General features: G+C 43.7%; 1 protein-coding gene across 1 annotated transcript; it reads right to left on the bottom strand.

The window, feature by feature from the left end:
• Window positions 1-132: 132 nt before the first annotated feature.
• arrb2b (arrestin, beta 2b) lies at window positions 133-12328 on the bottom strand. Its single transcript, XM_056368756.1, has 14 exons — window positions 12178-12328; window positions 7025-7055; window positions 6883-6943; window positions 5802-5846; window positions 5518-5714; window positions 3729-3856; window positions 3514-3649; window positions 3345-3429; window positions 2407-2479; window positions 2129-2266; window positions 1941-2024; window positions 1396-1472; window positions 1218-1263; window positions 133-961 (listed from the first exon to the last, which is right to left on the bottom strand). The coding sequence occupies exons 1-14, from the start codon at window positions 12198-12200 to the stop codon at window positions 862-864; spliced, it is 1224 nt and encodes a 407-aa protein (XP_056224731.1). The 5' UTR covers window positions 12201-12328; the 3' UTR covers window positions 133-861.
• Window positions 12329-12522: the final 194 nt, after the last annotated feature.

Genomic DNA, 12522 nt, shown 5'->3' with positions numbered 1-12522 from the left:
GCAGGAGGTCGATTTTATTATCAGCAGATGTTAGTGCATCACTGTGACATTTTCTGGATCCTTATCAAAGATGCTTATACACTCACTGGCTCAAATATCAGCAGCACCTGCTAAAAGCCAACTGACCAACACTGTTTTCAAAGGATTTATTATTTAGACGAACCTCTGCTCACAGTTCTATCTGAACATCATGCTGACACTTTAGTCTGTAAGACACTGTACGTCTATACTTCATTTCCCATGAGCCTCTGAGAACAAACTGTGTTTACAGCATGCTCAGATTGAGGATGTATTATAGTGACAATGTGTGTGTATGTGGTGTTTTCTATGTGTGTCCAGGAGAGACAGACTACTTTACACTTTGTATGAAAGTGTCTAAAAGATAGTTGGAGCAGGAAAAACAACAGTTGTGTATTTTATACAGTTGCATTAAACACAAGCTGAAGGCTGAAGAGCAAACAACTACTGCCCCTTCAACATTAAAATCACAATGTACATATACAGCATATTCATCCTATTGATGTATTACATACAAGGTAAGACAAGCAGAGAATATCTGTTAGTAAAAAGAAAGTAAAAACAATACGATGATTGCTGGTTTCATTAAACTTTGTTCTGCGAAGTGAAGATGCATCAGATTATTTCATCCTGAAGAGGTTAAAGATAAATCAACTTCCTCTGTTATTGATCAGTGTCACTGATACCTGAAGAAAACAGCTCTCATCATTTACCTGAACAATGACTCCTACACTCCTGCACAAACACACAAACAAACAAGAGCTTCAAATGGTTCAGTTAAATCATCTCCATCTTCTTAATGCCCTCCGGGGTTCAGGGTCCTGACCTCAGACCAGAGGCCAGCTAACAGAAGGGATCCTCCGCACCCAGGTGATCCTTCGTCCCGGTCAACCTCAGCCGAGCAAAGTCTTCAAACACAAAGTCATCACCCTGAGAGGAAGAACTGAAGAGAGACAGATTACTGACAAACTGTCACACACACACACACACACTGCAACACACACACAAGCACACAAGAGAACATGTCAAATCTGTAATAAAAAAAACCCTCCTCAGACACCTGGACATGACTGAACAACAAGTAATAGCAGATAGCAGATGTAAATGTGGGACGTTTCTCTGCTATGTCAGTAAATTATGCAGCTACACAAAGAGTAACACACACACACGCAAACACACACAAACACACATACACTTACTTCGTGCCAAACTCTATAAGGTTTACATCTGCAGGAGCATCAGCCTCTGAGGGAACAAGAGACACGAAGTTATTACATTAACTGTTAACTGTTATGAGATAGAGAAAGAGAGCCAACTGAGCCAAGTGTGTGTGTGTGTGTGTGTGTGTGTGTGTGTGTGTGTGTGTGTGTGTCCTACCTGACTGGGGCTTGGAGCAGGGCTGGTCTGTCGGTTTAGGATGCATAAGGACAAAAGGGAGTTCCACTGCTACATCCCTACACACACACACACACACACACACACACACACACAAAGTTTGTTACCTTTATTAAAATTTAAATAGTCAGTGATCAAGACTTAAATAAATTATTAATTAAATGATTAATTAAATGAAAGAGCTCTGCACTGATGTAACACTCTGACTCATGATGGACAGTCTTTAATGACGTTGTGCAGCAGAGACACTGTCCCTTTGATTCCATGTATTCTTCTTCCTTGTGAAAACCTGGTGCCTACATTACCCACAATGCAACTTGGTGTTAAATGTCAGGTGTGTTGTGCGGGTGGCAACATGTGACCTGCAGCCTCTGGCCTCAGGTCTGTTCAGCTCACTTTAACTTTTCAAACACCAACGCTGACTCAAGTGACATCACCTGAGGCATCAGACTGGAAACCATGATGTCATGAATTCAGGGCATCGGTTTTTTTTTTTTGGTGGAAACGAGGTATGAGTGTAGACCTACCCTCCAAGAGACACCACCAGTTTGACTTTAACTCTGTAAGAAACCACGATCCCCATCGTCTCCTTGTTGGCCCCCTCTTTCACTCTGTAACACACAGAACACAACACAAGAATCAGCAGACTGTTCACATGCATGAGTGTGTGTGTGTGTGCGTGTGTGTGTGTGTGTGTGTGTGTGTGTGTGTGTACATGGTGCTGGAAGCCAGGTTGGTGTCTTCATGCTTCAGTTTTCCATCCAGAGCCAGGCCTCTCTTCTCCCTGTTGGTACCCAGCACGGGGGTCAGGGTGTAGACCTGGCAAGAGGTGGAGCTGGGTGACACCTGGTCACTGACGGGTGTGCAGGTCCAGGAGACAGAGAGGCAAGAAGGGAGGAGAGAGGGATCTGTTACTGTTGTCCATGTCGTTCTTTTTCAGGGGAACAGACACAGTGATGTAACGTGTACAGACAGAGAGAGGGAGATACTCACTCTGCTTCAACCTGAGCCACTGAACACTTGTACTGAGCCGTGGAGAACAGACAGATGTCAGCATACTGACGAACTGAGAGGAGGAGGAGAGTTAGTTCAGTCGTCCCACTCTGTCTGCCACAATGCATCATGGGAAGATCTTACAGATAACAGCAGGTGTAAGATGCAACACTTGATTTAGCTGTAGCACCACATAACAACCCCAACTCCAAAAAACCTGCAAGGTTAGATGATGGGTCCAGGTGGGTGGGGCCTTGGGCATGGCTGAGAGCGGTGACTGCTTTGTTGTGACATCACAAAGTTACAGAAGTCCTGACGGCTGGTTTTAAGGCTCAGTTTCTGAATACAGGCTGTGTATATTTCTCTGTGGACTGAGCGCTTCGATACTCGATACCCAGTATTAAAGGAGCTATTTGTAAATTTTGCTATTGCTACATGTTAGCATTAACAGCTGTTTAGTTACCAATTTACCAATACGTGAAAATTTGTGATACAGAAAAGAGTTAACATTGGTGTTTGTTTCCACCTCTGGATGCATCTGTTGGTGAGTAAAGGAATAAAGTCTGATGCTGAACTCAAAACATTTCTTCTAGACTGGTAAGTAAACAGCTGCTAATGCTAATGTTAGCCACATACAACATATAACATATAGCACCTTTAACATAAAATTTTTATAATCAAAAAAGACACGGACATCTACCTGTACACAACAGGGACCTTTAAAAGCCACAAAGATGGAAACTATTCTGCCGTGTGCTTTTCACTGACCCCAGCAGGCTGCAGAATGTTTTTTCAGCATTATTTCAGGGGTCATGAGGTGCAAAGGTTCTCTCATTACTGATTGGAGGTAGTGTTTCTGTAATTAACTGAACCAATCAAGTGTCAAAACCAGCATTTAGAACCTCTCACGACTTCATCTTGTGGACAGGTGTACTCACCTGAGATCTTGATTTTCTTCACAGTCTTGGTGGAGTTGTTGGTGACGTGGACGTTGACACTGATGGGCTCACCGTGGTAGTACAGCTGGAGACAGACAGAGACTCATCAGTGTGTGTGTCCTTCTAATCAAACAGCACATCAGAGCGTGTGTGTGTGTGTGTGTGTTACCTCCTTATCCAGTGAGGCCTCTAAGTGCAAAGATCTGTCCGACATCAGGAAGCTGCGGCTGGTCTCCACCATCGGCTGAGGGCCCGGTTTCTCTGGAGCGAACTGAACCTTCCGGATCGCCAGGCAAACAGAGTTCCTGCGCACACGGCACGTGTCATGTGAAGCACAGTACAAGCACTTTCTCTAATGGAATCAGTTTGGTGGTACTCTCTGACCTGTGGTGGATCTTTTCATTCGCAGTCTTTGCACAGAAGACTCGGAGCTCGAAGTCCACGCCACACGCTTTCCCAGTGTCCTCTGGGCCGGGCTGGAGGGTCACTGAGCAGGGCAGGTTCTGAGGAATCTAACACATCCAGACACATGAAGTGAAATCTACATGTCTCCTGGAGATCCCTGCACAAACCTCCTCTTCTCCACTTCACTGAGCAGAATGAAGTCTGGGTAAGAGACGGTACAGAGGCTTCAGAAAGTATTCAGACCCCTTCACCTTACTGTGGTGAAGATCTAATTGTAAATCTATAAAACTGCCATTTGTCCCATCAATCTGCTCTCAATCCATAATGACAAAATTAAACATGTTTTAGACATTTTACTAATTTATTTAAACTCAAAAACTAAAATCATTTACAAAAGTCTTCAGTCCCTTAGTCCAGTTCTTTGTAGGACCTGGATTCTTCCTGTCAGATCCTCTCAGACTCAGACCGGACAGGAAGTGTCTGTGAACTGTCCTCTTCAGGTCTCTCCACAGATGGTCTATGAGGTTTAGGTGTGGACTTTGTCTGGGACACTCAGGGACAGTCAGAGACCCGGTCCTGAAGACTCTGCAGTGTTGGTGTTTGCTTCAGGTCACTGTGGAGCTGAAAGGTGAACCAGGTCTCCTGGACTCTGGATCAGGTTTTCCTCTGACCAGTCTCCCTGTCCCTGCTGCTGAGAACTCCAGCAGACTGTCTCATGTCCTCACAGTGTCTCATGTCCTCACAGTGTCTCTGTCTCGTCTCTCCACCATAAAGACCTGATTGATGGAGAGCTGCTGAGACGCTCGTCCTTCCAGCAGCTTCTCCATCTCTGCAAAGGACTTCTGAAGCTCCGCCCTGACCCAGGTCCTTCTCACCTGGTTCCTCAGTTTGTCTGGACACCAGGTCTAGAAGAGTCCTGGTCCCAGACTTGTTCCTCTTCACAGTTCTTGTGAAGAACACTCAGAGCTTCTTGTCCTGATCTGTGTCTCACCGCAGTTTATCACAGAGGTCTACAGAGAGTTCACTGGACTCTGGTCTCTGTCCAGACCTGCAGGTGAAGCTAATTTGCAACAGGTTGACTCAAGTTCTGGACTCCTCTCAGCGATAATTAAAGCAAACAGGAAGCAGCAGGTCACAGTTTGGAGCCACGGTGAAGAGTCTGAAGACTTTTATATATGAACGTTTTTTTTTAAAAACGGATGTTATGGTTTCCTCCATTTATAACACAAAGTGCAAAAAAGTGAAAGGGTCTGAAAACTTCCTGCAGCCAGTGTAAGTGCATGAGAAAGAGAGCACGTCTGCTCTTATCCACTTCACTTCACAGAGTGTTTAGTGTTATACACTCACCTGTTCTTACAGCATCGACACTAACTGTTCTGTGCTTTTAACTTTTACTAACAGTTTAAGCAGACGCCCTGAACCATCAAGCGCTTCATAATCAAAGCAGCAGTATTAAACATTACGGGGCTCTGGATATCTGAGGATATAGTGAAGAAATTTAATCTCAAACATTATTGGACATTAGTGTGAATGTGGACATCAGATAATGGTAGAAGGACAGAGCTAAAAGCTAAATAACGTGGAGGTAGCAACTGTAAAATGTTCCTTCCACCTTTCTCCATCAGTGTAAACTCAAACCGAGACAGTTATATTTCTCTGCAGAACACAAATGAGCTGTAACATTAGTTTACAGAGTCGTGTGAGGTGAAAGTCATGGTGCTTGTCAGGGTGAAGCCGGGGGGTGGGTGTAGATGTCAGGTGGTCTTACAGTGAAGCTGAAGGGGTGAGCGTTCTGACCCAGCTTCTTCAGCAGCCTCTCCTGCAGGCGGCTCAGAGGCCTCGGCTCCTCCTGCAGAGGAGGGAAGACCTGCACGGAGCTGACGTACAGATCCTTCCTGAAGGACAGGCCCAAGACGTCCAGGTCCTCCCGACCGTAACAAAACGCACAGGTCAGAGTCACAAACACTGAGGACGAGGATGAAGACACTGAGTAAAGGTATGGTCAGTGAATCACTCAGCCTGCTGCTTTGAGTCTGTCTGCCGGTCTTTTACCTTTACGTTCCTTCAGGTACTCTCGGTCTACAAGGAGTACTCCATCTAGACACACACACACACACACACACACACACACACACACACACACACAAGGTGTTGAATACATGCAGATGAAGTCTTGAGTGCAGTGTGGTCTGTACATGTCTGTGTGTCTACATATGATGAGATTAGACGATATTACAACAGGAGTTTGCTGAAAGGATTTAACGCAGTCTGGAACTTCTGCCTTTAAGAGTCTCTCTATCGTAACAATAACAAAAGACAGCGTCATAAAGTAGCATGGGATCATGGGAGTTGTTGTCTTCACCACCATCGCTGTCAGCTTCTCCTGGTTTTTTACCAGCTGCTGAATTCTCCACAGATGTTTCCTCCTCTCCACAACAAACACACCGGGGGATTAAAACCAGTAAAACAGTGAATAAAACAGTTTCACTTTAAAAACTTCACCAACACTTTCACAAACACAACACTGACACGTATGTATGTGTGTGTGTGTGTGTGTGTACATGGTGCTGGGAGCCAGGTTTGTGTCGTCATGCTTCAGTTTTTTTTTCCACATTAAAACATCTAGAAACAACTGGACCTATGTTCTATATGTTGTTCAGTTGTGTTCTTACATTATCACAAATGTTTCCATCAATTCTCAAACCAGAGAAATCTGTGATATTAATCACGGTAACGCTCCGTGTCATTGGTCGCCTCTCAGTGACATCATATCCTCTGTGATCATGTGTCAGTGTGTTTTTCTGACAGAAGCTCAACATTGACTTTTATCTAGTTTTAAGCCACATACACTTTTGACACCTTGGTGGTTTTCAGCTCTATATTTGAACCAGACGAAGGATTTTAGTCGTCGGACGTCTGGATCTGAAGTTATCAGAGAAACAAGCTGAGGAAATGTTAGAAACTCAGATTTTTAAAGTGAAACTGTTTTATTCACTATTTTACTGGTTTTAATCCCCTGATGTGTTTGTTGTGGAGAGGAGGACACAAGACCTGTGTGTGTGTGTGTGTGTGTGTGTGTGTGTGTGTGTGTGTGTGTGCATGCGTGTGTGTGTGTGCGTGTGTGTGTACTCACCTACTGGATCTACATGGTCTAAGTGATCAACAAAGTCTCTTTTCCCCAGATAAACTGTGAGCTGGAACAAGAAGGAGACAGAAACTGTAGCAGTGAAGAAGATCAACAGGCGACACTGACAGAAACTTTCTTTCATTCTTACCTTAGTGTTGGAGCTGGACTTCTTAAACACTCTGTAGAGAGAGCAGAGGACAGCGTGTGTGTCTGTGAACTGTGTATCTTCACATGACAGAAACTAAATGTCATCTTTTTATTCCTGTATGTCAGCGACGGTCGCGGCCACGGAGGGAGTTTCTTCACATTAGTTACAAACAGATTGGAATTTGGTGGGCAAAGGTGAAAGGTGAAAGGTCACCGTGACCTCACAAACACGTTTTTTTGGCCATAACTCAAAAATTCATTCACTAATAAAGACCAGTGTTGGAGACGAGTCACAAAACCTCAAAATCAAGTCTTGAGTCCGCGGTGCTCGAGGTCTGAATCAAGTCTCGAGTCACCGAAGAGGCCGAGGCGAGTCTGAGTCGAGTCCCCTTTACAGCGGCCAAACAAATACACTATCAACAAAAAAAGCCTGAGTCCTCGTCTCCAATTTCCAAGTCTGAACGCAGTCAATGCTCGAGATCCAGTCCTGAAAATCGAGTCTGGGTCCTGGACTCGAGGACTACAACACTGATTATGACACAGTTTAACAGAAATGAATCTCAACTGATAAAATGAAGTGTTGACATTTTATATCCAAAAGGTCAGCTTCACTGTGACATCATCAAGTTCTGTAAAAACAAAAAACACTCTTTCCTTTCATGACATTTCCTCCACAGCCTCCGATACATATATCACGAGTCAGGACAGACGTGGGCGTGAACTCCAGGCCGACCGGTCGGTGGAGACAAACAAACACCATATTAACCTGCATCAACTTTAATCGTCAATTAATCAGCGGAGTTATTGATCACGAACAGAATGCAGAAGATTTTTTCTCAGATGTGAGGGTCTGCTGTTTGTCATGTGAGATCATGTCGGTCCAGTAAACTAGTATCTGAGTACCTGGGCTCCACGGGCCGTGAGGAGGAAACAAGAAGTTGTTTGTATTTTCTGACATTTTACACACTAAAGGATTAACTGACTAATCGACAGCTCTTGTTGTCAACTATGTAAACTGTGGTGAGGCAGAGTGAGGACGGACAACACTCAACAGTGTTTACAGTGTGTGTGTGTGGGAACTGAGCGAGCTCATTACAGCCAAATACACACCAACAGAACTTTATAATCAAGTCATATTTCCTGTCTTTCATACGCACACACACACACACACACACACACACACACATTGCAGCAGTGAGCCAGTCTCTGTAAACAGTGAGCAGCTGGAAAGCAGCAGTGATGGCTGACAGCTCAGTGTAACACAGGAAGTTCATTGTAAACTAAATTTGTACTGGAGTCTAAGAACTGATCCTGGACCATGTTTCCTCTCTACAGTCTCTATGTGGAACAGGAACAACTACAGTGTGGTGTGTGATGAACTAGCTCACCAACTCAGCATGGAACAATTCTGAGGAAGACATCAGTCATTACATTTAAAAATATAGTGAACAAAGAACCAACGCGAGGGAGCTTTTCAGCTTATCTATAGTTGTTCTTGTATTTTGCGATTGCTCAGACACTTATTGCACAATTTGGCTCATTGTGTCGAAACACCACACGCAAGCTAAATAAGGCAGATCCCTTCCATGTCACAATGAAACTCTGCAATCAAAACCTGATCGCATTTCTGGAACTAAACCATACAAACAACCATATAACTCGTAACTCGGATTTGGTCCCTCTAAATCCAGAAGCCTCCTCCCCAGTAAACTGGACCACCTCAAACCATAGGTGAAGTCTCACGCAAAAAAAAAAGAAAACCTGGGGGTTATCCTTGTAATTCACTGACATCACAGACCTTATTCATTGACACTCAGCTCCTGGATCTCTTAGACCTGAAAGCTCATCTCTCCTGTCTGTCCCACCATCACGACTGACACTTAAAGGAGTCTTTGTTCAACATTATGGAAAGAAGTTGTCATTAGAAATCAGATGAGCTTCCTCTATCTCCATTTTTAAATCTAAGCTAAAGACACGTTTTTATGCATCAGCCTTTTTGGCTTGCGAACCTTTTAGACCGTTGTCATGTTGATACTTGTGTATTTGCTCCTTGTTGTTTATGTTAGTATGATCATATGATTATATGTTTCTGTATACATTATATATATATATATATATATATATGTTTATATTTACTATGCTTTCCTTGTGATTTACTCATTCTATACATTAGTTTAACTTTTGTTTATTTTAACTGTCCTTTGTAAAAGCATATTGGTCAGCTCAAGCTGTGTTTAAATGTGCTCTAGAAATAAAGTTGACTTGAGTTGACATCAGTACTCAGTAGTCTTTACTACGTTATTACTTGAGTACTTAGTAGTCATTACTACGTTATTACATGAGTACTCAGTAGTCATTACTACGTTATTACATCATTAGTAGGTCAAGTCTATGTGAAAAGAGGAAGCTCATGAATGTGCATCAAGTACATACAGCATGTAAAATAAGACGACTTCCCCTTATTAGGAGAGTGTCCGATCTTTACATGACACCATATTTACCCCCATTGAAAATAATCAGAACACAGAACACTGTAACAACCTGTACCCTCCAAAATAAAAGTGTCTGCTGAATCCACAGGGTTGCACAATGGCCTGCTAATAACATCACGCTAATACATTAGCAGGCCGGACAATTTCTGCTGGGGTTGTGTTTCACATTGATTTACTGACAGTTGAAAGAAGACGATAATAGTCCATAAATTACAAACTGTATGGTTTAGTCATGAGGGAGAACCACTGCTAATTATTCAGAAACAACTGAGAGTAAAAGTTGATCAAAGGCGAAGCAGAGAAAAAGGAGCAGAGCATCTGTACAATCTAAACAGGAAGTGGGTGAAGTGTATTCCAGGAAATGTGGCCAGTGTGTGCCAGTTATGTGTATGTCAGGAATCATGGGGTGACCAAGTGTTGGGAATAATCAGCCAATCTATAGAGTCCATGTGTATGACTACAACAGGACACAATGAAAACTGTGTCTTCATCATATACATTACTGTAGAACACGATTATTGCAGATGTAGTGGTCCACTAGCAGAGCTGTTGTCAGGACCATTCAGGCCAAGTCAGCTTCACCAACTTTATGCACACCACTGCAGTTTTAAGTCGATTAGCGTGTGCCTGTGCAGGAATGTGCTGCCTTTTACATCCTGAGGAAAGAAAACAGGGGCAAAGAACAAAATGCACATCCTGATTATCTACAGAGAGGACATGTGAACGCCATCCTGCCCACCCCTTATTCTAAAGGCGCAAAATCTAATCATAAGAAAAGCTGTCAGTGAGCTCAGCAGCGTCTGAGGTCAGCGCTGAGGACAAGATGTAACCCTGATAAGCTGAACTTAAGACGACTTGACATGCGGTTCACTCTCTTACATTCTACAGTTTCACAAAGCTAACTGCTAACTGCTGACAACTGAAATGAACTGAAGACCAAATCAACAAATGTTACAGAGATTTGGAAAAGCTGCAACAGCCTCAGAGACTCTAACCTACTGTTCACACCAATGACCTCAGACCAAACCAAAAGTTGTTGAAAAGCAACTGTACTGTACTGTAATGCTTCTGATGGCTCAACCTGTTGAAACAAAATGACTGCAACACACACAAAGTCAACACATGTGCTACACAACCATAGATTGTAAATAAAGATGGACGTAGCCTCCGTGACGTCACCCACAGGTTTCTGAACAACGGTTTTGAAGCTCAGAGTGAGCTGCTCCACCGTCGCCATCTTGGCAGTGTCTGACTCCAAGATAATCCAGGAATAGTCAAAGAGGAGGGGCATGTGTGGAGCTAAGACTTCGGTTTATGCCAGTTTGTTGCAAGCATACACTGACCACCTGTCACTCAAAGAGGCCATGCCCTCAATTATAAATAATTTTAAGTCTTAACAAATGTAAACAGATTTGTACCAGGCTGTAAACATGTTTATTTATGCTGTAAAGTTGGACATTTTAACATGGGATTCTATGGGGACTGACTCACTGTTGGAGCCAGACTCTAGTGGTCATTAGAGGAACTGCAGCTTTTGGTTCTTCAGTGTTGGCTTCAGTTTTCAGCTTTGGAGGTTGGAGCTTTGCTTCAGATAACGACTGAAGACATCTTAGTACACTGTAGGTTTTATTCCTCATCAATTAGATTGAGAGAAGGGACCTTCACGGCCTCTGTGAACTGCATTAGATAAAACCTGTCCCACTGTTCATACGGTCACCTGACTGTTACTGTCAAAGCGCGGACCCGAGGGATTGTGACCGCATCCTGTGAGGTGAATATTTCCGTCTTGGGCGACACCTGGTGGAACTGTACGGAAGGACACCTTCACCAAAACCAGTACAGTCCTGCATCCACCACAGTCTGGTTCTCATGTGGTTTTAGATCGGAGACTTTTACATTGATTTATCAGTTATAAAGAAGACACAGAAATTATCCTCTGTCTTCCTCTGCAACAGATGAAACTCTACAAACACCAGGATGTATACCGTCTCTGAGTTAACTGCTTCACTGCTGCTATCAGACACATCTGGATGTTCAGCTCAGCTGCAGCTTTAAAAACACGTCAAAATCTGGAGGAACATCTCTCCAAACAATCTGAGACATGTCTCCAAAGAGAGAGCTGTCAATCACCTGCAGGGCTTTCAGAGTTTTATGGTTTATATATGTGTCTGTAATAATCATGAGAAGTAACAGTGTTTCTGACTGAGAGGCTCTCAGAGGCAACATCCTTCCTGCTGGTGCCCAACACCCCAACAACACGTCCCGTTTCCTCATATGAGGAAGTTGCGCCAGACTTTCCAAAACCTAATATGAGCAGTTTAAGACAGTTTGTTTGTAACAGCTGGATATAAAACACCTGTCTTTTTATTGGCTCCTCCCAGTTCAACGTTACTGTCAGTCTACTTTTATTAAAAGATTTCTCCAGCTCCTCAGTAAACTGAGGACAGCGACAGAGATCATGTGAACCACTTTAGTTCTAACATGTAATAATGCATGTATAATTATTAAACGGTCTCTCAGTAGTTTAAGGCTACTTCACATGAACAACAAGTTTAAACAGTTTGTTTTTAGAGGAACTCGGACGGTTCCTTCCCTTCTGAGTTAACGGAACCTCCGTCCACTCCCTCCATCCTCTGACAGCACAGCTGGATCAGTCTCTTACCTGGTCCCCGCTCTGTCCCCCATCTCCTCTCTCTGTGCTGTGGGTTTCTGAAGTCCGCTGGTCGGTGCTCTCTGCTGGTCTGCGGTCTGTGCTGGTCCCCGGGATCCGCTGCTGTCAGCTGTCTGAGATCATTCCGCCTGTTTCCGCGGCTGAGGGACGAAAACCACGCCCACAGAGTGTAATGGACACCACAGTCATTTTAATGCACCTACTGCTGCTGCTGCTGCTGCTGCTGCTGATACAAATACTACTCTTAGTAACAATAATAATACATGTGGTGTAAGTAACTGCAGGTACTAATGCCTAGTGGTGGAAGAAGTACTGAAGAACATCTGAACTGCAGTA

The sequence above is a fragment of the Seriola aureovittata genome, chromosome 23 (genome assembly GCF_021018895.1).
Source record: "Seriola aureovittata isolate HTS-2021-v1 ecotype China chromosome 23, ASM2101889v1, whole genome shotgun sequence".
Lineage (NCBI taxonomy): Eukaryota > Metazoa > Chordata > Actinopteri > Carangiformes > Carangidae > Seriola > Seriola aureovittata.
This window is presented reverse-complemented; position numbering and strand designations above follow the sequence as displayed.